Source organism: Tricharina praecox (assembly GCF_024521635.1).
Source record: "Tricharina praecox strain CBS 144465 chromosome Unknown BZA05scaffold_1, whole genome shotgun sequence".
Classification (NCBI taxonomy): Eukaryota; Fungi; Ascomycota; class Pezizomycetes; order Pezizales; family Pyronemataceae; genus Tricharina; species Tricharina praecox.
Window position 1 is genome coordinate 2,781,215 of NW_026250403.1, and position 23,211 is coordinate 2,804,425.

The window sequence follows — 23,211 nt, forward strand, 5'->3', positions numbered from 1 at the left end:
TTTTGTGAGTGTATAGAACAACTCGATTACAGAGATTGCTACCGCCCTATTGTGTCCCCGATCGCTCCATATCCGCATCCAGGTGCAGATTATCACTGTGCAGTTTGCTATGTATAGTTTTTCCCTTCTGATACCACACGACGCATTCCTGGCTGGGGCAGTTTTAGGTCATACACCATCACTCGATGATTGTTGGTTTTTCGCGTTAAAAAAGTGCAGTGAAAGCGGTGATGCCCGTGTATTCCATATCCTCCTGGAGGCGATACTCTCGTGTTCGAGATCCATTAATTCTGCAGTAACAAACAAAGCTCTAACCAGAAAACTCCTTTACAAATCATGCAAGGCCCAAAAAACCGGATAGTCCTTCCTCGGACTCCATCACTTCGCATTCCCCTTCTTCAAGAAGGCGCCCAACGAGCTCTGCCCTGCATCCCTCCCCACACCATGTTCCATAAACTTCCCCTCGGGCAATCTTCTGCCAGCGGCGATACTATCCAGCGCCCACTGCACCGTGACGAACTTCATCTTGGCGCCCTTCTTCGCTTCAATCTCCTTTTGCAACTTTTTTGCGGCGAGGCCCCCACCGGCCCCAGAGCCCACTGTTGCGGCGGGGCAAAGAACCACGTGCGTGGTAGTGCTCCGCCGGAGCATCGGGTGCACTGTGGCGCCGTGGAACGTGAGGAGGTGCTTCAGCCTGTGATCGCTGATGTGTGGCGCCGTGCTGCCGGAGATGTGGATGTTGCAGGAGGAGAATATGGGCTTTCCTTTTGTGGCGGTCGCGGTACTAGTTGCCGACGGTGTCGCGGACGGCGCGGGGTTTCCATCGCTACTGCTGCTGTTGCTTCCGGAGCTCGGTTTTGCGGCGGTCGCGGTAGGCGCGGTTGGTGTGGGGTTTCTATCACCACTACTGCTGTTGCTGCTTCCAGAGCTCCGTTTTGCGGCGGAGAGGATCGTCGAGAGTGGCAGCGAACCATCGCCGAACTGTGACTTCAACTTGCTCTGGCGGGATTTGTGCCATGCCGCCGACTTGCTGACACCGTTCGAGATTTGGTGGCCGGTCGAGGAGGTCGTGTAGAATTCCAGCGGCTTCTGGTGATGTTGCGCGGGCTTGTGAGTGGGCTTGGATGCGAGTTTGGCAGCAGGCTTGGTTGATGCCATAGTTACTAGTAGTTCTTTGCTTCTTCTCGGCGGGTACGTTTGGGGGAATGGGGTGGTGGTCGTCGCGGTCGTGTTGGTTTCGCGGGAAAACGTGTTTGTTATGACTCTACCCCGAAGTAGCCTAGCAACCGGCAAAAGCGTGGTTGCAAGGCAACGCGTGGACGATGAGACAGTGCAGGCAAGGCTGCATAAACAATACCAACCAGCCGACGCTTCTCAGCAAACCAAACGTCCAAGACCTCTCCCGAGATACATAACAGCCAGCCCTCTCCCTACACTACCAATACCGCCCCACGCGACAAATGATGGCGTGCTGCTGCTGCTGCTGCTGCTTGTCTTGTTGGTAACCCGGTTTCGAGGCGGGCCGCTGTTGCAGTGCAGTGCGATCGGTCGCATGGGGGGATGGAAGTTGGGTGATATGTGAGAGAGGGAAGGGAGGAAGGAGGAGCAGTTCTGGAACGGAGCGAAACGAACGAGCGGGCATGATGCAGATGGCTGAGAACCTATGATGCCGGCACCTCCCACCACCCCGCCAACGCGGACGGAGGAGACACTCGGTGACCATCCGATTCATTCTTCGATGCACTCTCGAGCTCATGCTGATTCAATGCACCCTTCCCTCCCACATAGGCATTGCATTCCCGTCCTCTGCGTTTCGTGGACGAGTGTCTACCCATCGCATCACATAGCATAGCATCGCATAGGCGACAGAGAGCCGTCGACCATCCGCCCCTCATCCACCCACCCATCCACCCACCCATCCATCTTCCTTCCATCCATCCATTCATTCATCTTGCCTTAGTCTGACGCGATGTACGATTGATTCTTGGATGCATCACTTGTCGGCGAAAACCCGGGGAATTCGAAGCTCGTACACGCCGAGCTTGCGCATACATAGCAGGATTCTTTGCTCCCGAGATCATACCTCTGCACATAAGCAGTGCAAAACAAATCCGATTGACGAAACAGAAACGCGCCCTTCTGGCACGTCTGATTGGTTGATTATCTTTCCATCCGCCGGTCAAGGCATGTGGGCCCCACGGATGGACGTGCGGATGTGTGGGTGTGGGTATGTACGGGGGCGGGGGGAGGGATTGCTCAGAGGGCCGTTTGGTCCATTGACCCCACACCAATGAAAGCGGAGGAGATGTATGCCTGTCGAGTAACCTCGGAAAGCCCACGAGAACGTCCCGTTTACTTGCTCTCCCTGCTCTCCCTGCTCTCGACGTCGCAACCGAACGGGCGAACGAACGGGCGAACGAGCAAACAGCACACGTCTTCCTATCGCTCTTTATTTTCTTTTTCCTCTTGTATGCGGTGATGAACGCTCAGTCACGTCAGCTGCGCATCGGTCACATCCCCGGCCCCCCCGCCGCAGGTTTCATAAATTCATGATCAAAGGGGCCTGGATTTCGCCGTTACACACCGATATCTCCTTTTGTTCGTTTACCTGTTCGTCCTCGTCTGTTTTTTTTCTTTGCTATGCGGGAATTTCGAACACAGCGCAGCACAGGCGGCGGGGCGAGGTTGGTGGATGAGTGACTGGTGGATGGTGGGTGATTGGAGGTGGGTGGTGCAGAGGGTCGGCAGTTGCGCGCCAATAATAACAACCGGTTGTCTGCCCGTCCCCATCTCTTCTTTCCTCCCTTTTCCTTTGGGGCAAATCTTTTTAACTTTTACTTTCGTTTTTAGGTTATCAACCGGGTTGTTTTTTCTTTCTTTCTCTTTTCTTTTCTTTTTTTTCGATGCTCAGTGCCAACAATCACGGTCGGGTAAGGATGCCGTAAGCACTGTAATTCACTTGCCTTGCCTGCAGCAGCTCAACAACTTCCCGTGCATAAGTGTCGAGAAAGTCAAGCAAGCAACCACGCACGCAAGCACGCAAGAAAGCCACACGCCACAAGCGTCTTGTCCGTACGTCTGTCTTCCCCTAACCGGGCCAACATCGGGACGTTTTCATCAAAGAGAGAGTCTCCGCTTCGCGATCGTACGTACGTAGCACTCTACCCTGCAGGTGCCGGTGTCGCATGATGAGACGAGACAGACAAACCATTCATCCTCACCAAAAACAGCAAGCCGTCAGCTGTGCGCCGTAAAGGAGACCGCCGTCCTATCGGTACGGTAGCGCACCAGTCTTCTCTTCGGCATCCGGGAGTTGGGGGACGATATAAGCCGTGTTTCCGAGGTGCTGTCGGGAATGCTGAGGCCAATAGCCAAAGATAGACACCTTGATGTCGACTACCCGCTGGCCGGTGCACAGGGGTTGACCTGGAAAGATACAGTTGCTTCAGGGGCAAGTCGAGTGAAGTCGAACGGCAAGTGCAGACTCTCTGTGCGCTCTTCGCCGCCGCTTGCGGAATCGAATTTGCTAATAGGTATGCAACGGAGAGACCGCTCGTACATGGAACGGAACAGAAGGAATGCCATTCTGCAAGGCCAGCGATCTCGGTCTCTCTCTCCGCTGAGGTTGGAAGCGTCACATGGATCCCGGAGGTTCAGCAATTGAGGACAGGTGTTTCAACCACGAATTCCGGGGTATTGCGCAATGGAGATGAGGAAAGGCTCCGTGCATTGCCGCTGCAATGGTTATCCTCTTGGCTACAGTACCCAGCTGGAACAAACCTCTGATCTTCGATCTCGAGACGATCTGGAGATGATCTATGACCTGATTTTCTCTGCTGTGGAGCTGTTTACGTGTGAGGTAGATACACACCGGCGAGATCGTCACGAAACGGGGTGAGGGCTTGCAAAAAAAACCCGACTAAATCACCCTCGATTGAGTGGGAGGAAAATATGGTTCCTCCTGAGCCGTACATGCTTTGCGTTTCTGTTTTTAGAGTTCATTGTAAATGCTGCAAAAATATTTGAAGTCTTCACATGGTGAAAATAGATGTCTTGAAAACGTTGTCACTAGCGCCAAAGCGCGCCTGTCTGGCGTCTATGACATTTCCCACACGCGAACAGGACCAGGCAATATTACCAAGCGAAGTCTGAGAGCATGCGGATGCTAAAGTATTCGCATGGCACTCCTGGGGGATCTTAATACCGATATGAGCCTGGGTTTTGCCTGTATGCATTGCTTGCTTGCTCTCCGTGCGCGCTCGAGCTCTTCAGGCCATAGGCATGAACTACTTTGTATCTACATGCGGGGATACTCGGGCTCGCTTATCGAGCCACGTGATAGCCAAGGCTCCACGACCCGCACTTTTTGCCGTCACCAAAGTTTCAACTCGCAGCTTTGGTTTCCCCGCCACTTCACGATCCGCGACTCAACTCAACTCAACTCGTCCACCTTCGATCAAGGCACCGTCTGCAACACTACCATACACCTGTAGCTACCGACAGAACAACTCCCCTCTGCAATCATGGGCTGGTTTTGGGCAGACGCACCAAAGACCTCTCCTGCGGCCGCTCCCCCATCAAACCACCCCACCACGGGCACCCCACCAGTAACGACCCCCTCATCTTACCCCAGAACACCTCTGTACTAACACATTCAGCCATCATGCCCGATGCACAAGCCGGACACCTCAGCCGCCGCCGCCGGCGCAGGGCTCCCCTCGGAATGCCCATACACCCCGGAAGCCGCCACCACCGCTGGGGCCGACGCGGGCGATCAGACCCTGAACCCACTCAACTTCATGTTCAGCAACCTGCCGCAGACACGGTCACCGGGGCAGAAGATCGCGCTGCCGACGGAGCGCGAGGCCTCCACCATCCCCAAGGGCGACGGCTCCCTCTGGGAGTACCCGAGTCCGCAGCAGATGTACAATGCGATGCGCCGCAAGGGCTATGAAGACGCGCCCGAGGACGCCGTGGAGAGCATGGTCGCCGTCCACAATTGGCTCAATGAGGGCGCGTGGAATGAGATCTGTGCGTGGGAAGGTAAGTTTGGTGGCGGTGTCATGGGGTACATGGGCTGGAAGGAACGCGAGAAGGAGTGGAATCCGAGGTTGGTTAGGTTCCAGGGGAGAAGGAAGGATGTTACGCCGAAAGCACAGCTCTATGGCTTCTTGGGGAGGATCATGCCCGAGACCTTTGGGTGAGTTTTTTTTTCCTCTCCTCCGCCTTTGCATATGGTCGGGTGTATGATGGGATTGAGTGCTGATTCGAGGGATAGTGGTGAGGCGCCGTTTGATCGCCACGATTGGTATGTCCTTCGGAAATTTCCCGGCGAGGATGCACCCAGGGAAGTCAGATATGTGATCGACTACTACTCTGGGCCACCAGAGCCCACGGGAGAGCCAGTGTTCTACCTCGATGTCAGGCCAGCGCTCGACAGACCGGGACTTATGATGGAGAGGATCGTCAATTGGTCCGGCGACGTCTGGGAGAGGGCTTCCGGCCTCGACGTGAGGAGAAGGGAGCAAGAGGAGAATGCGAAGAGGAAGGCTGGGATGTGAAGGGACGCGGCGGCTCCTTTGCTGTAAAAATGGGTTTCGTGTAGGATAGATTTGGTTGTGGGCACTGGGGAGTCTGGCATAGCCGCTGTTATTTTCATCTTCTCTCTTATGATATAGTTCACCTTGCTTTGCAGAGTATAATGTTACATACAATGTACTCCTGTTTTCTTCAATTTTTTATTGTTTAATCACAACATTCGACCTTGGTAGGTCATGGCTGTTACAAAAGCCCTTTCCTCTTCTGCTGTCCATCCCTACGTGACCGAGGGGATTGATGTGGATTTTCTTTCTATCTGTCTGGCCCTGGGTTTCGTCGATGAGGCAGATGCGAACATGTTGAATCACTCGGTAATGAAGATCACGTTTTTCTCACTATTCGGTGGTGGCGGTGGCCAAGGCGGCAATGCAACGCTCACATCCCCATCCCGACGTCCCGGGGTTGTCAGAAGTCCGGCCGAGCGAGTGGGGCGCGCGGGCCGTCCTTTTCGTTATTGTCGTCGTATCGTATATCGTATCGACGCAGTCTTGCAAGTCATGTACCTATGTGTTGTTCTTGTGGGATGAATATATTTGATTTTTATGTACCTCATACCGGTACTCTATCCGCGTGTTTTTGGAGTAGGTAGGCGTAACCGTGCCCTCAAGCATGGAGCATGGATTTTGATTGCCTTCCCCCACAGCAGAGATGATAGATCTTGCGTTTGCGTGCGCAAGGAAGCAGGCAGGCAGGCAATTGGGGATAAGGGATGCCGGTAAGCCACAGTATCTACGGTATGGTATGTACAGGAAGATAGAGCATCCAAGTAAGAACTGTTACCTATGGCCTATCCCCATGGACGGATAGATCTATGTAGGGTAGAGTATCTAAAGCCACGGCAGCGTGGGAGGGAGGGAGCCAGTCGGAGTCAGAGCTAGCGACTTATCTACCGGCATGAGTTCGGCTGCTGGTGTCCGAGCCGCGCACGGCGGCGGTGTGTTTGTTCGGCGCCAGGCGCCAGGCTCGGAGGCTACTTTCTACGGCCGTTTCGAATTCGAAAGCTGGGACGAACGGATGAGATGAAGCTTTTTTTTTTATTAATTTAGGTTTAAGCTGGGTGGGGGGAACTGCCGGGGAGGGGGAGAGGGTGGCGCGGGTGGAGTTTTCGGTTCTCTCGGCGGATCGGACTCGTTGCTCCCCGGTGGTAACCGTACGATGGCTGTTTTTCCTTCGACTACCGATGTACCTGCTTACCTATGTTCAGTATAAGCGTAGATCCTACATACCGCCTATACGTGGAGTAGGTGTGTAGGTGTGTACTACACATCCAATCATCTACCGAAATGAGTGGAGTCTCCATCTCTCCCTCTCCCCTCCAGTTCCCCGGACCAGAATATACCGACCTGCTCTAGAGTACAGGGTACCGATGTCTTACGGTTCTACGGCTCCGATCGTGAAGACGTTTAGAACGGAGAGCGAAACCCGTCTCCAGATCGAACGACCATGATCGCCGCACGCGCGCCCCCACTCGCCGGCGACCGGATGAGAGCCTGGCCTGGCCTGGCCTAGGGAGGGAGCGAGGGGAGGGGGTGGGCGGTCTGGACCCGAAACGCGGAGTCTCCAAATCGATTTTATCACCGGCTGGCGTGGAATAGGAAAAAAGAGAGAGATAGAGAGAGACAGCTCAGAGGTCCAGGTTACACACCGGGAAACGGGGGCGCTCGTGCTCGTGCTCTGATGTTTACCGCCGACACGAATACAATAGTGACAACGCCCCAACCGGTTTCGTTTCCACTGTCCAGCCCAAGGCAGCATGGGCGTCAACGGAGATGAGCATCTAATCGCGCGGTTATGCATGATTAGTTACTCTCCGGCGTATGTATGCATGGGTTGGGTGGGTGGATGGGTGGATGGGTGCGCACAGTGTGGGCGCGAGTGCTGGGCGGTGGTAACTATGGTACATTCTGGTAACCTACCAGTGCTTCCCCGTCCAACCGTGCTTCCGCACCGCACCGCATCCCAGCTGACTGTCGCCCGCCCGTCCGCCCGCACGCGGCCGCAAGCAACATTCGATTGTTTGGATCACCGCTGCCTGCCCAATCTCGTGTCCCCCCGCCGCCACCCCCCGCAACATGCGAAACTCTCGCACATGGGAATGCCTACCTATCGTGCCTACTCTGCCTATCCCTTCGGAAAAACAAGCGTTCCGATTCTTATCTTAGGTATCTATGGGCGGCAACGATGTGCTCTCGAATCCTCCCCAGTCCACCCGGCCTGTATGGTATGTATCTGTAGGTAGAGTAGATCGCGACTCGATCGTCCATGGTCCCCGTTGCGGTACTGATTCGTGTCGACGGTCACGGACTGCACGGGATACTCCCCCCCCCCCCCCCCCTCCAATCGTCACCGGATATCCAACGCTAGTGCACTCACGGCGGCAAAGTGTATTTGTGGTGGGAGGTGGCGAAACCGTGTGGATGGTGAGAGAGCCCCAATAATGCCGGTGTGGGGTCCCAAACAACCGGCCCCAGACTCCAGAGTTCCCTCGCCCGGAACCAGCACCACCAAGCACCAGCACCAGCCCCAGCCCCAAGCACCAGCACCAAGCACCAGCGCCCAGATATCAACAAACCTCGCTCGCTCCAAGAACTTCTGGTTCCGGCTCTTTTTCTATTTTCTCACTCAGCAATCGCTTGATTACCCCTCATGGACGGAAGACAAGACTCGTGGGCATTGCTTGCTTGCGTGCGTAGGTGCTGTGGGCATCCCCCCCCCCTCCCCTCCCCCAACGGTTCCTCACCTCGCTTGATTATTGGACGGGATGGGTATGGAATCGCCTTCTGTTTTCGGCAGGTGGCCCGGCTGTGGGCCTTTTTTTCTTCTTTTTTTTCCCCTCTTGCCTTTCCTTTCGATTTGTGTTGTCACTGTCGTTGGCGACGACGCTATGTAGACTACTTCCTACGTCGTCCTGACTCCGAGTTCGACGGGGACAGCTGCCCCCCCCGTACCCACCATGGGTTTGTTGATCGAGTGAGCGGACGAACTCAGGACGAGGGACGAAGGAAGTATACATCCTGGGAATCTGTATCTATCGATTGATTGTTCTACCGTACCCCATCAACCGCTATCATCACATTTATGGATGTGCCGAACTGGCCTGGGCGAGAAGAGTACTCGCATGGAGGAGAAGGAAAGTGCGGGGAAGGTCGATTAGCAGGGGTTGCTTTTACGGGACGCTGGATGTGGGCTAACTATCCCGCTCGGGTCAAATCAGAGTGCATCGTCTTGCCGCCGCCGCCGCATAGTCACCTTTGGTTTCCGAGGTAAGGGAACCTGGAGAGCCAACAACAACAACAACAACAACAGAAAAACAACAACAAAAACAACAACAAAAACACCAATAACAACAACAATGACAGCGGCAGCAGCAGCAGCAGTGACAGCAGCACTGGGGTTCGGATGGCTCTGGATCCTTCCTTCCAACGGAAAACAAACAGGCGGTGTTGCCGCCATGGGAAGGAAAGGCGGAAATCTGACACATTCCGCCTGTGGCCTGTGGCGTTGGTGTGAGGCCGAGCCACCGGGTACCCTACGATCCAACACCACCATAGAGTAGGTAGATTCATCGTATGTAGAGCACGACGTTGCCTGTGGAACCGTGAAGTTTGAACGGCGATGGCAGGGCATGAAGTTCCATCCTGATTCCTCACTGCGTTGGTCGACGGTGGTCGTGATACTCCAACCACCCATCCATCCATCCAACTATCTATCGATCCATCCTATGAGCGGCACACGGCACTTCCCCTCAATCATCAATGTCGCACTCCTCGGCGGCTGGACCTTTCTCCCAAGATCCACTGCCGATGATTGGGCTTATTTCCGGCACGACATCTAAATCCGCGGTAGAAGAAGCCGCCAGCCTCGTTGGCCCGCTGAATGGGTAGGTGGGTGTCGTTCCGTGCTCACTGCTGATGTGTTTATGCAGTTTCTATTCTAAAGTAATCCCAAGATATGTACCTGCTACATACCCGGGATGGATGCGCAGTGCGCACTGTTGTACTGTTGCTTCGTGGCAGACTGGCAGTTCAAAGTTATGGCCGCTCGTTCTGCATGTGTACCTGCTATGTTCCATACCGTACCGTACATACATACTGCTCCCGCAAATGTGCAGGCTTCGGCTTCGGCCTCGCCTATGCATCCCAGTTACAGGCTTATACACTGTATATAACAGTTTCGACTCGATTTGACGACACAGACGGAAAGGTAAGGTTATCTAGGTAAGGTAAGCTGTCGACTGACTCGCGATGCTATAAGTGCCATAGGCAAGTGGTTCCGTCTCGGCTGGAATTGGGTCAACATTTTAAGTATTTACTAGGAGAGGAGAGCCGTCGCGACAGCTGCCGTACATAGCTCCAGGCCACCGCGGCTGCGCATGCCTGGAGGTGGCGTGTAATGGTTTAGACGCACGTTTGACAGCTATCTCCGCGCTCCGCGCTCGATCGCAACACGTCAGATGCATAAGATATGGAAGAGGAGACGGCTACTGGGTCACTGCGTGGGTATGTAGGGAACTGCAGTCTGCGGTGGAGGGGCGTTTATTTCAGCTACGTACAGTACCTACTCTACGTACAGATCTTCTACCCATACGGTAGAGGCCGTGGTTTGAAGATCTCGGGTACAGTTGTTTTTTTGGTGTAGCCATCAATCAGTGATCAGTGATCACACCCATTCTTTCGAGGGAGGCGTGAAGGTGTGGCGGTATGTATGGATTTCGAGTTTTTACCCCCGTGGTTCTAGAAGATCTCCCACCGAAATTTTGTACCCAATCGGACACTCCGTGGGAAAGAGCGATTTCATGGGTTCTCGATTTCCAGTCACCAGTATCGTATCCAGTGTCCACAACGGTCCCCGCCGGAATAGAGATAGAGTAAACAACCTAGTCTCGCGGATGTGTGAAGTCACAACCGAAGGTAACGTAGGTACTCTACTCTAGAGATACTTCCAGAGACGTGTGCTTTTACGTGGATATCCTCGGTGGGGACGTCCGCCCACCCCCGATCCGACCAGAAACGGCAGCTTGTGTCAGCCACCGGGGCGGCGATGGATATGGGTGTGGGTATGGGTATCTTGCGCATTTGCCATCCATCCATCCATCGCTCGCACTCTGCCTGCCTGACTGACACCTATCTAGACAGTTCAATTCCATATGAGCGCTGTGTTGTTACTCCAAGACTCCAAGACTCCAAGCCAGTCAGTCAGTCAGTCAGTTCCTTGAAAGAACGAAAGAACGAAAGAAAGAAAGAAAGAAGGAAAGAAGGCAAAGAAAAAAAGCTCATCGTCCGTTCCTGGCTGTGATTGCCATTCCCATACCATTGCCAGCTTATCTCCTGGCTGGCGGGCGGTAGTAGGAGGTAAAGCGTGGGTCGCACAGCCAATCGCCGCCCTACCTACCCTCATCTGACCCAACCCAACCTTTTTTTCCACCACCACCACCGCCGCCGCGAAACAGAAAGCAACTTGCCGGCTGGCTCTGCTCTCAGTGCTCTGCGGCTGAACAGTAATAGGTTCTAACGTCAGTTAGCTGGCAGCTGGCTCCTCTCCCAGGAATCCAGGATAGGTATGTCGGTATTCCTCCTTGAGTTGGAACGGTTGTTTAGTCCAGTCCTCGTCCTCGTCCTCATCTCGTCTCGCTCGGGGGGCGGGCGGCGATTAAGGAAAGAAGAGAATAATAATAATAATAATAATAATAATAATAATAATAATAATAATAATAGTAATAATAATTACCGGGCTTGTTTTGTCACGACTCACTCACCAGGTGCGGTGGGGTCTGTGAGCCTGGATATCTGGCCTCATCCGATGCCATCCTCGCGGGCATTCCTTTATCTATTGGCGGGGGGTACCTAGGGTAGGTAGTGCTACGGTATGGCGGCCACAAGTCGCCCGAACACCGCTCTTTGATCTTTGATGCCCGATGGTGGTGGTGGTGATGACAGTAGTGGTGGTGGTGGTGGGGTCTCGTCGGTTCTGATCGTCCGGTCCGAGTGCCCTCCCAGCACCTCCACTCCACCCCCTCTCAAAGACGACGGGGTGGTGCGGCTGGATTGGATTGTGGATTGTGGGTGGATTGTGGATTGGATTATTGGATGGGATTGGTTACCAACCACCCGTTAATATCGAGCGTGATGCGTGGGGCTAATTAACGTGGCGGGCGTTTATTGGCTGGTTTCGATATGTCACCCACCCCCTCCACTCCTCCACAATCGTGATTCGTGACTGACAAGGAAAGATCATCATCAAACAATACATACGGGTTTTTTCTTTCTTTCTTTCTTTCTGGAAACTGCAGCAGAGCACGGAGCATGGAGCAGAGCACGCCCCGTAGGATTGGAACGGTTATCTCACACCTCACACCTCACACACCCCGTGAGAGGCACACGCCAGGCAGATTAGATGGATCGAAGGGGGATGAGGGCTCAGTGGACGGGGTTATCCGCCATCAGACACAGGAAACTCTTCAAAGGAAGGAAGAAGAAGGGGAAAAAAGCAAGAAAGCAAGAGAAAAAATCCCGTGAAGGTTACAGATCATTGCACTACCAATGCACTGGCGGTATCGGCATCACTCGCGACTGGCAGCCAACTTATGCCGCGGTTGCACAAGGTAACTCGGACTCCTGGAGGTATGTATGTAACCAGGCAACAGTCGTCCAGATACTCTAGATATTCTGCTCTACTTTCCGAATAGTGGCAAGTCCAGCCCCATGGCGGCAGGCATGTCGTCGATGGTGGTGGTAGGGGAGGGTTGATATCTGGCAGTGGCATCCTCTAGGTATCTACTAAGGAAAGTATCGAGATCCGATGTTGCTCCGTATGTATGTAGCACTCTGTAGCACTCTGGAGTATTGTTGCTGACCGGCCGGAGACACACACACACACTCCCGAGTACCTACGGTAGTAACACCTCGATCCATCCATCCATCCAAATCCAACGCGTGATTCTTACTCACTGAGCGGGATATCGGGATATCTCGCAACTTGTGGTTCGTCCGTTGGACACTGGACAGGTCACCTCGTGGCAAGCTCAGGTACATACATATATACATACCGGTATATACATACCAGTAACGCTCCAGTGCCGCTCCAGTGACATTCCACCAACTCGTGCTCTGCCCGCCGCTGCCCCGCCGCAGCGATGACTGAGTACTAGGTGGTATGTACATCCGGTATGTATGTACAAAGGTACACGGGTTTTTTCACTGGCAAACGAGAATGGATGGATGGATGGATGGGGCAAGTGGGCTGGGCTGAGCTGAGCAAGCACGCGAGCAAGCTTTCAAGCTTTCATACGATGATACCGGTATCGTCGATTTTGATGATGTATTGGAAGCAACTCGGGAACATCTATCAGACTTCGTGATTCATCCTACATCCCATACCCGAATAGGTCCTCTCAGCTCTGGGCAATCGAATCGACGGATGAGCTCGAGCTCGAGCAGATGCGTTTTCCGACTATCGATCGATGATGGAACCAAGTATGTAAGCATGATGCCCGCATCGGCCAACCAGAAGGATCAAGGATCCCTCCAAAGACTCAAAGTCACCGGTAGTCACCTTACCGTTAGTCACACATACCGGTGAACTGCCACTGCCACTTTACAAGTGTATACATGAATATTTGTTTTTTTGTTGGTTGGATGGGGCAAGATCGCTGGGCCTGCCTGCCTGCCTGGCACCTGCGGTGATGATTATTTCTATTCGCCACCAGTTTGGAGTGCCTACTCTACTCTATCTATGTAGCTGTTCATCTGTTCATCTGAGGTAGTAGGTACATACGGCCACGAAAAACTACCGGATGCATCTTGCGATCCCGCAGTACTAGACTCTGGAGTAGAGTGGTAGTAGTGCATGCCTGCTTCACGTTGCGGGTTTTGCCATCGGAATAGGTGTGTCAAGGTCGAGTGACTTGACGGGAGTAGTGGTGTCTAGAGTATCTACTGGTGTGTACTGGTATATACCGCCCAGCGCGTAAGTCATGGACCTGAGCGGCGACGGAAACTTGTCGGACATATCATACCAGTACTACATAGACTCTGGGAGCTCTCCCAGTGGGCGGATTACTACTCCACGGCCGCCGCACGTATCTATACCCATAGGTGGGTACTTTGTTGCATAGAGTAGATAGCATGGTTAGAATACACACATAGAACGCAAGCAAGCAAGCCAGTAAAAAGCTACGAAAGCCGGATCCCTACTGAGCCACACTCCATTTTTTCCATGCCATGGTCCCTCCCTCCCTCCCTTCTCTCCCGCTCCCTCGCAGGAAGTTTGAAAGGAAGGAAACGAGATCAGCGGGTTCTGCTGCTGCTGCTTGCTGCTTGCTTGCTTGCTTGCTGCGTGCTGCAGCTGCACGCGGATTTTACATACGCACACCATTCTGCGTGACGCAGCCCCAGCGCCCTGCAGGGCTCGTGCATCATGGCATGGGTGTGGGGGGGGGGGGGGGGGGGGGGAAAGCCTGGGGGGAGGGGGGAGGGGGGAGGGGGGAGGGCGTGCACGCTGCAGAAATAAAGAAATATATATGATCTATATACGATCAATACTCTACCTACGTGTATCTCGCCGGCACCAATGGATTTTGCAGTGCTAGGTAGTAGCCTGTAGGGGTGGTGGATCGCTTCAGCGTTTTGGGATTCCGGATATCCTTGACTTGGTCGTCTTTGGTTTGGTTTGGTTTTTTGGGGGAGGGGGAGTGGGTGGAGGTGGGTAAGGATGGTGATGAGGGGTTCCTTCTCACGCTCGCAGCTCGGCCATCGGCCTCTTTGCTTTGCTTTCCTTCCTTCTTCTCTTTCTTTCTTCACGTTGGCTCGCTCGGGTAATGTAAATACTAGTACTGGTACGGTAAACGACTGCTCCATGCAGAAGCGGAAGCCGACCGGTTCGTTCACATGGGAGGACGAAGAAGAAGGACGATGGGGTTTGGCGAACGGACAAAAGAGCCCACCTGTGAGAGATCGTACGTATATACGGTAGGTACATCACATACATTTGACGACTGCAAGTCTGCAAGTCTGCAACGGCAAGAGGGGGAGGGTCTGTCTATCTGTCCGTCCGTATGGTCCGTATGGTCCGTGTGGTCCGTGTAGTCTGTCCGTCTGTCTGTCTGAGGTCTCGGGTTTTGGGTATAAGGCTGCAGAGGTGGAGCGGGAACCTTCCTTGCTGCAGGCGTTTTAGTGTGGCAGACATCCATCCATCGCGGGAAGACGCAGTTTGTGCTGAGTACAGTATCGCCGTCACGCGTTTCCTTTTTGTTGCCCACCACCATCAGTGGCCGCCACCACTGAGTACAACCATCGTCACCGGCCGGCTCGAGCGCTCGCTCGATCGATGACGTTTCACTTCTTACCAGCTGCTTCCTCCCTCCTCCTCCTCTTGTTCCCCCTTTGTGCGAGGGCAGACGGGCAAAGCGGCCGTGTGAGCTCGCGGGGGGATGGGGGAAGGAAAGTTGTTGGACGGAAGCTGGAAGCTGGAAATGAAGCACTGTACCATACGATGATGTTGGGTGGGTAGGTGTGTGGTCGACAACAGCCCAAGCTCCAGGCGCATGATCTGGCATGATCTGCTGTAACGATGGATTGACTTTGTAAGTTACCTACCGTATCTACTGGAGCATTGCGGTGCGTGCCCCCCGCTATACGGTAGTATAGGTATAGAATAGAGCAGGTATATGGTAGGTATAGCCACAGTGTCGTGTGTATGCTACGAAAGTCAACATGGCCGTGAATGTTTACTACGGTACCGCCGGAGGGGACCATACGTTACGGTTACAGTTACAGGAGGAGGGTGAGCCCTTACCCGTCTCTCCGTCCCGCGTCCCCCGTCCCCCCGTCCCCCCGTCCCCGTCGCCGTCCCCCGTCTCCGTCCCTTCCCCGTCCTCCATCGCCCGTCCCCGTCGCCGTCCCTTCCCATCCCCCAACCGCGACCCCAACCCCGCGGAACGATGCAGAAGTCCGGAGAATTCTTTTATTTATTCTTTTATTTATTTATTTCTTGTTATATTTCAAGGGGGGGGGGGGAGAAATCAAAGTTGCAGCGCATGGTGCAGCAGGCAGCATGCGTGCGTGCTTGCCTGCTTGCTTGCTTGCAGATGCGAGTTTCGCGGCGGTCGGACGGGCGTTCGGGCGTTCGCAATAACACCACCACCACCATCCATCACACAAACCTAGAGTGCCGAAGCACTTGCTTGGGTATGTAGGCGGATCTTATCTGCCCTGTAGATACATGATACATAAAGTACATACGTGAGATAGGTGGGTATGGGCGCTCGTCCGTCCGTTCGTTCGCCTCGCCTCTGTCGCGCACGGTCGGTTTGTATGTATATAATATGTACCTAACAATCCGCCCGGGTGTCGGTATGTGTGTACCTGGGGAAGCACTTGGTTACTTGTAGAGTAGATGGATACATCTACGCACTCTACAGTACGGCACGGTGGTAAGCAACTACTGACTTGATGTATGTACTCTAGAGGCACCATGATTCCGCCGCCGCAGGCCCGCAGTACTCTAGGTACTCTACTCTACTCTGGGAGGGGAGTTCCTACTGCGCCCTGCCCTGCCCTGCAATCAAAATCGATTAATTAGAGTACCTAGAGTACCCAACACGGATCACATCACACGCAAGGCACAATATGGGAATAGGCAATGCAAGGAAGCAGAAGGGAAGCGAAAGAGGAAGAAGCAGGCTGCGGAAGGGATCCGGGCTCCACGAGTGACGAGTGACGAGAGTGACGGAGATGATCGATACGATCGATACGAAGCTCCCCCTCCCCTTCGCCGCCGCCGCCGCCGCCGCCAGTGTCGACGCCGTTGGCGCCTCCCCCTGGTATCTCCGACATCTCTCGACGGGAGACGGAGATGGAGAATTGTAATGAGAAGGGGTTGGAGAACGAGAGTGGCGGCGGAGGAGCAAGTGGAGGAGGAAGATGAAGAAACCAGTGTCTCAGCGCGGAGTCACCGGGATAATTACGCGAAGTACGTCCGTTGCCAGGGCATCGTATAGGTACTGGGTACTAGGTAGTAGGTATATCGTTTAGATTCCCATGCCGCGTTTGTCATGCTGTTTTTAGGTGGTGATGGCCAGCATAGACCATGGTGCCAGTGCCAGTGCCAGTGGCACTTGGTCTTTTTTTTTGTGTGATTTCCGATTGCCTTTTCGGGCCGGGGAGGTGGTGGAGACAAGGAATCCCCTCCCCCCCATCCATCGTCCCAACTTTCACGTCCTCAGCTGCGCAGGTGAATGGAGGGGTGTGCGTGCGTGCGTGGGTTATCGATATCATGATCACAGGTAGGGTTGGGGGGGGGGGGGTCTTGAGTTGATTGATCGATTGTCCGATTGTCCGATTGTTCGATTGTTCGATTGTTCTTGCCGCCATCGAGAACACTTCTTTGCCATCCATCCATCCGTCCATCTACATACGAGTATCTATCGCGAAGGCGAAGCCCTTCTTTCTTTCTTTCTACCAGTCATACCGGTACTCTAGAGTGGATGTTCGAATCCGTCACGGATGCGCGGTGATCCATCACCCAGCAGCCACCAGCGTGCGGTGATAAGTAGAGTACAAGCGCGGTATTATTCGGCAGCACTAGTTGGGCTGTGGCTGGCTCGCTGGCTCGCTGGCTGGAGTTATCGAAACCTCGGGAAACGAAACCCCCCAACCCCCAGTAACTAGCCGTGGCCCGTTAGTTAGCTGGTTAGCTGGTTAGTCCCGTGGAGGAGAGGGGGAGGGAAGATGCGAACGAACGAAAGCCACCGGTCCTTTTCTATCCATATCTCGCGCAACAATTACCACTTGTCGCGCTTGTAACGCCAAAATCACTACCGGCGCACCTACCATACACACCTAACCACCTAACCTACCCACCTCACCTACCTATCGCACATGCCCTGAGTTATCGGCAGTGATGGATAGAGTAGAGTGAGCGAATACCCACACGGATCCGGCCAATCCAATCCCCTCTCCTCCCCTCGCGAAACTCCTGGATCGATACTCTCCACTCTGCTCTAGATACTCCACTCTAGTTTCTGATGGCCTCGAGCGTCACGCGTGGATGGCACTAACGAGCTAACGGGTAGAACCTTTTTGGCTGGTTGGCTGGCTGGCTGGCTTTCTAACGCAGGCTCTCCCACGCAGGTTCCGAAGAGAAGTGAAGTGAAGGGAAGGGGAAGTGAAGGGGAGGGGAAGTGAAGGGGAGGAAGGAGTTGCCTTTTCCCATGTGCGTTGTAGTAACGCCGCCGCCGACGCCGCCGACGACGACGATGACAACGCAGGAGGAGCCGGCTCACCTCTTGGATGGGTGGGCGGATGAGCATTCGTCCTACCGTTTTGGGCCCGGCGAATCGGCCGCTCCCTTGCTTCGTTCGTTCGCTCGCGACGGCGCTTGCTGGGTACCTGGGCAGTGGGCACTTCTAGTCGCTCGCTCCGGCGTCACGTCAGCGGGCAAAAATACCTTGCGAACGGGGTGGGTCGGTCGGTCGGTCGGGAGAAGGAAAAGAAAAGAAAAGAAAGAAGGTGGCAGGCAGGAAGGCAGGCAGGTGGAAGGGCGGCCAATTCGAAACAAAATTAAACCTTCAACTACGCCGCCACCGTGTGAATGGGAGTGTCGTGGTCTGTAGAAGTACGTTTCGACTGCCTGCTGACTGGTCGTGCGAGGGCACGAATGATGAGCTGATGATGGTGATGATTGTGATGTTCGGTATCACAGCCGTCTATCTAGAGTATTCTACGCCAGCCACGCCAGTCCGACCCCGTGCTACTGTCGTTGTTGTTGTCATTGTAGACGCCTGGGAATGTTTGTTTCTCTGGCCAGACAGATGCTCCAGTGTCCACCACCACAGCACGGGACAGCACAGTATCAATTATTACGGTACATATTCTTCAGAAAGATCTCCGGAGCTGTCGCTAGCCGCTCCCCTCCAATCAACGCGGGGGCTTCACGGGGCGCCGCGGAGCTAATCACCGTGCGCCGCTGGGGGGGCATTTCTGTCTCACTCTGAAGCAGGCAATCCGGCGTGGGACAAGTCTCACTTCCCTTTCGAGGTCACGCCAAAATCATAATAACAGTGATAATGGTGATGATGATAATCCCCACACTATCATACCGGTACTACCATGTCTGTAAGTAAGGAAGTACAGGTACCTGGTACATACACACTGCGAAAGCTATGTAGATATCCCATCAATCGGCGCGGTCCACGCGATTATCTGGCCCTCCCAGCCAGCTGCCGGCGGAGTCTCGCCCGCTAAACTACTTCTCTAGATGTCAACAATTGATCACGGAGGTTCATCTTTCGTCTTGCTGCTGGTGGTGGTGGTGGGCGGGTCGGTTGGGTTTCAGGCTTGCTTGCCCGCTTGCCTGTGCTTGCCTGTGCTTGCCTGTGCTTGAGCTTGTGTGTGCTTGCTGCCTCGCTCGCTCGCTCGTCTCCCCTTGCAGGTTGCCCTAAGTACCCTTTTGGCAACTAGAGTACATGCTTACCTAGAGTACGGTACTTGCCTTACCTACCCTACCGGTATCATCCAAGTACTCTACACACTAGTAAGCGTTCGTTTTCACGGTGGCGGCAGGGCGGCGTAGTTGATGGTGGTGGTGGCGGCGGATGGGGTTGTTGTTGTGGTTGCGGTTGTTGTGGTTCTGGTGGTGGTGGTCCTGTCCTTCCTGACTGTCCTTCCTGGTCCCGTCCTGTCCTTCCTGGTCCTGGCCGGTGGGTTCGTTGGGCTGGCTGGCGGTGGACGTACGATGCCATCCATCCAAGACAACCACCGATACCTATCCCGTTCGTTCTGTGCGATGATGAAAACGATGATGATGATAATACTGGTATCGATGATGGTAGGTTAAGCGTGTGCGATGTTGCGGCAAACCTCCAGCATGGTATCATACCGGTATGTATTATACCTACTCTGCCTATCTACCGTACCGTGTCCTACCATACTTCCTTCTATCCCACCTTGCCTGCCTGCCTACGTGTTGTCGTGACCGGTATGTAAGTTCATACATACATAACTCTACCACACTCTACTCACTCTATTGCCATGCCATACGGCCGTGACATGACCGCCGATGGATGGATGTCTATCGCTTCTGGCCTGCCGTTCACGGCGTTGCGTGATTAAATGGGGACGATACCTGCCCGCTTGCCCGTCTGCTTGTTTTTCCGTCGTGTTAGTCCTCGTCGACCACGACGACTACGACGACTACGACGACGACGTCCATCGTCCCCACCATGGCCACCACCATCACCATCAGCACCCCCGTCTCTCACGGACATGCCCCGGTTCATCACCAATAAGAGGCACGATAATGCTTCCATATTTACACACGCAATCCTTGGAGGGTGGAGGGGACCTTGCCAGCGCACACTCCGCCCTAGCCTCTTTCTGCATCCGACCTACTCTGCGACAGGCCAAGCTTGCTGTGTTATTTTTTTTCTCGTTCCTCTCTGTCTGCTCTCTGCTCTCTCTCTGTCTGTGTGTTCTTCGATCCCCTAACCCTGCTCCGCTCCCTCTCTCACTCTCTCGCACAAGAGCACGCTATACCGTGAGCGGCCTAGCCGTGCGTGTCGTCCCTTCTCGTCGCTCGACCAAAACCTCGCGGAGTCGCTGCCCCCCTCCCCCCTGCCCATCTCTGCCAATCCGAACACGGCACCTTCGCCCCAGCCAGCCAACCAGCTGTCCGCTGCTCGCCGAGCCCTGATCCCCATTCCCTGCTCGCCCTCCTTCCTCCCTCCCTCCACACCACCTACCCCTTCCCTTCACCCCCCCCCGACCCGAACAGAACGGCTTGCGAGTGTCTGTGTGGTATGGGTTGGGGTGTGGATGCGTGTGTGGGTGGGCGGGTGGTGTGGGAGGGTGTGTGCTGGCTGGGGTTCGCCAGTCCTCCCCTCCCATCCATCCATCCATCCATCCATCCATCCATCCATCCATCACTCCTCGCTTGGGACAAGGGACAAGACAGGCCGACCGCAGACAGTGGGGGCTTTTTCTTGGGGAGTGGAGGTGGGGGAGGGGGCTCAGTCAGTCAGTCAGAGACAAGGTGAGTGAGATCGAGTGCAACGGAATTCGATTCGAAGGGGGCAGCCATTGCGATTGGGGTTTTTTTTTTCTTCTTCTTTACTTTTCCTCTGCCTTTCCTTTGCCGTTTTCCTTTTACTGCCTTTTTACTTCTTTTTTTTATGGGGGGGGGCTTTCGTTCTTGACGGGTTGAGGTGAAGTCGAAGCAGTCGCGCGTTTTTGGCTTCCCGGGGTTTCTGGCTGGTCCGGATGGCACTAACCGCCGGCACGGGTAGACTGCCAGTGGGGATGCAGAGAAGAGTGGGTGGGCAGTGGGAATGTGGTGGGCACTGGGAAGTCTTCCTCCTCGTGCTGCTGCTGCTGCTGGTGGGCATAATTATCCTACTGACCGCACACCCGTACCGGACCCATACGGCAATTAACTATTGAGTTCAAGGCTGCTCGCCCGCTGCTCCATCCTGTGCTGCATGAGAGACATTCAGGCTCAAGGCTTCATCGGCATCAGCATCAGCATCAGCACCATCTCATCACTCAGCAAGTGGCATCAGTGCTACCGGCTCGGTGGTGGTGGTATTGGTGGTAGTAGTGGTGATGGCGGCGGTGGTGGCGCCATGGGCCAATGTACTGTGTACCTTGAGCATCACGGAGCAGAGTACCACAGAGCAGAGTATCACCGCCTGCGTGGGTGTCGAGCAATCGGTAAACAGCATATCTCGAGTAAACGTACATGCATCGGGCGTGCGTGCGAGTGTGCGAACGAACGGCTGGCTGGTTGGAGCTCGCCTTCTTGCAGTTTGCCATTGCCGCTGCCGCAGCTGCTTCTGCTGCTGCTGGTGTGGATTGGATGGACATAAGCTTGTTTCGACGGGGGGCGGCATGAGAACGGCGGAATCCCATTTATTTTCGAGGTCCGTCACTGGCCGGCGGCCGCCCATCCCATAATCAACCTTCAAGCCATGGCCATCGGCGCATTATTATTACATACATCCTATCGTCTGCCATACTGCTACTGCTACTGCGGCGCGCGGGCGTGATGGTAGTGAAGCGTCCGTGTGATTGAGCAGTAGTGGTAGTATGTAGTATCTAGCAGTAGTACTATGTAGAATACCTATCGGCCAGTGATCCTCCAACCGCATGCGTAGATGGAGTATGGAGATACTCTATCCGTATGTACTCTACTCTCTCTGTCTCTCTGTCTCTGTCTCTCTCCATCACTCTACTACGGTACTCTACTCGCATCCATCTGTCCTATCGATATAGATTGCGGGTCGTCCGTCCCGTGTGCTTCTTTACTTGCTTCCGTAGGGTAGAGTAGAGTACATGGAACACGGTGGGCTTTCTTTCTTAGTCCTTCGGCGGTTGCATCTCACACGTCCTCACTCCCGAGCGTGCGAACGGTCAGAGGGGAAGGGAAGCCCGCCGACTTGTCAGCGCCGGTATGTATGTAACAAGTAGTCTCACGCAGACGGGTAGTGGGGGGAGGGTAGTGGTGGTGTTGGTGGTGGCCGTAGTGGCAGTGGCAGTGGTATCTAGTGGTAGTGGAGGTGGGCGTTGGATTTCTGGGTTTGATGGTTGCGCTGCTGCCAGCTGCCAGCTGCTGCTCCTCGTGCTTCTGCTTCTGCTTCTGCTTCTGCTTCATGCTCTCCAGACTTTTTTTCCCCGTAGTCTGTACCTGCCTTTGTGCTTTGGTGGATTTCGTTCGTTTGTTTGTGTGTTTGTTACTCGAACTCGAACTCGGCATCGGCATCGGCGGTAGGTATTTAGGCAGACAGACAGGCAGCCAGCAGCATACTCTAGCCAATCTCTGTGTGCGTGCTTGCTTGCTCGCTTTCTTGCTTGCTTACCGGTAAAAATCACAATACTCCGGGTCCTCTGCTGCTACAGGAAGGACTCGTGGAGAGAGGCGAAGTAGAAGCCGGAGCAGAAGCCGGAGGGATGGGAGCAGACAGACGGGCAGGGCGAAGCAGCCGCTAGAGCGAAGGGACACGGGGAAAGAGGTGATGGTAACCGGAGCGAGAAAAGTCACCATAGAATCCGCCTGAAGCTTCGGGTATATCCAGTGTCCCATCGAAAGTCAAAAATCACCTCCAGTCAGCCCGCTCGCCCCCAATTCCGCCGCCCCACCTCCCCCGCCACTCCGCCGGCCGCCCCCCCCCCCCCCCCCCCCCCCGCCCGTCGAATCCTCCCCCTTCGCTGCCCCTCCCGCCCTTGTAAAACGAAAAGGGCAGAAGAAGAAGACGAAGAAGAAAAGGAAGTAGATGTAGGAGAAGAAGAAGAAGACGAGCGGGATTGAGAAGAAGAAGAAGAAGAAGACATTGCTGTTGGATAGCCGTTATTTATCTCTCTTTACTTATTTCATTTTCGACTGCTCGTCCTGCTCTCTCTCCGCAGCCGCTTTCTTCTGCTCGTCTCCACCGCCCACCCCCCCCCCCCCCCCCCCCCCCCCCCCTCCTCTCCCAATACCGTACCGTACCATACCACCACCACTGCCACTACCACCACCTCCACCACCTTCTCCTCCTCTTCCTCTTCCTCCTCCTCCTCCACCACCTCCTTCGCCCACTACCACCTCCTCCACCACCCTCCCATCTCGATCCCTGTCCCGCCC

At 54.6% G+C, this 23,211-nt stretch overlaps 5 protein-coding genes across 5 annotated transcripts; 4 read left to right on the top strand and 1 right to left on the bottom strand.

The window, feature by feature from the left end:
* Window positions 1-233: 233 nt before the first annotated feature.
* BZA05DRAFT_383390 (uncharacterized protein) lies at window positions 234-1,310 on the bottom strand. Its single transcript, XM_051482215.1, has one exon. It carries the CDS (start codon window positions 1,156-1,158, stop codon window positions 379-381), a length of 780 nt encoding a protein of 259 aa, XP_051344715.1. The 5' UTR covers window positions 1,159-1,310; the 3' UTR covers window positions 234-378.
* A 1,183-nt stretch (window positions 1,311-2,493) lies between these two features.
* On the top strand, window positions 2,494-3,256 carry BZA05DRAFT_21837 (uncharacterized protein). The gene has a single exon (XM_051479684.1). It carries the CDS (start codon window positions 2,693-2,695, stop codon window positions 3,155-3,157), a length of 465 nt encoding a protein of 154 aa, XP_051344716.1. The 5' UTR covers window positions 2,494-2,692; the 3' UTR covers window positions 3,158-3,256.
* A 1,145-nt stretch (window positions 3,257-4,401) lies between these two features.
* On the top strand, window positions 4,402-5,764 carry BZA05DRAFT_383395 (cytochrome c/c1 heme-lyase). Its single transcript, XM_051482216.1, has 3 exons — window positions 4,402-4,607; window positions 4,659-5,200; window positions 5,279-5,764. Exons 1-3 carry the CDS (start codon window positions 4,524-4,526, stop codon window positions 5,559-5,561), a joined length of 909 nt encoding a protein of 302 aa, XP_051344717.1. The 5' UTR covers window positions 4,402-4,523; the 3' UTR covers window positions 5,562-5,764.
* Window positions 5,765-18,568: 12,804 nt separating this feature from the next.
* Window positions 18,569-19,436, top strand: BZA05DRAFT_383408 (uncharacterized protein). The gene has a single exon (XM_051482217.1). The coding sequence runs from the start codon at window positions 19,171-19,173 to the stop codon at window positions 19,429-19,431; it is 261 nt and encodes an 86-aa protein (XP_051344718.1). The 5' UTR covers window positions 18,569-19,170; the 3' UTR covers window positions 19,432-19,436.
* A 2,715-nt stretch (window positions 19,437-22,151) lies between these two features.
* BZA05DRAFT_383412 (uncharacterized protein) lies at window positions 22,152-22,748 on the top strand. Its single transcript, XM_051482218.1, has one exon. The coding sequence runs from the start codon at window positions 22,172-22,174 to the stop codon at window positions 22,451-22,453; it is 282 nt and encodes a 93-aa protein (XP_051344719.1). The 5' UTR covers window positions 22,152-22,171; the 3' UTR covers window positions 22,454-22,748.
* Window positions 22,749-23,211: the final 463 nt, after the last annotated feature.

Bases quoted from the DNA above. Each gene is read 5' to 3' on its own strand.
- BZA05DRAFT_383412 (XM_051482218.1), top strand. From the start codon at position 22,172: ATGGTTGCGCTGCTGCCAGCTGCCAGCTGCTGCTCCTCGTGCTTCTGC.
- BZA05DRAFT_383395 (XM_051482216.1), top strand. From the start codon at position 4,524: ATGGGCTGGTTTTGGGCAGACGCACCAAAGACCTCTCCTGCGGCCGCT. The intron at 4,608-4,658 runs GTAACGACCCCC...TAACACATTCAG, and splicing joins CCACCACGGGCACCCCACCA to CCATCATGCCCGATGCACAA. The intron at 5,201-5,278 runs GTGAGTTTTTTT...TTCGAGGGATAG, and splicing joins ATCATGCCCGAGACCTTTGG to TGGTGAGGCGCCGTTTGATC.
- BZA05DRAFT_383390 (XM_051482215.1), bottom strand. From the start codon at position 1,158: ATGGCATCAACCAAGCCTGCTGCCAAACTCGCATCCAAGCCCACTCAC.
- BZA05DRAFT_383408 (XM_051482217.1), top strand. From the start codon at position 19,171: ATGGTGGTGGTGGCGGCGGATGGGGTTGTTGTTGTGGTTGCGGTTGTT.
- BZA05DRAFT_21837 (XM_051479684.1), top strand. From the start codon at position 2,693: ATGAGTGACTGGTGGATGGTGGGTGATTGGAGGTGGGTGGTGCAGAGG.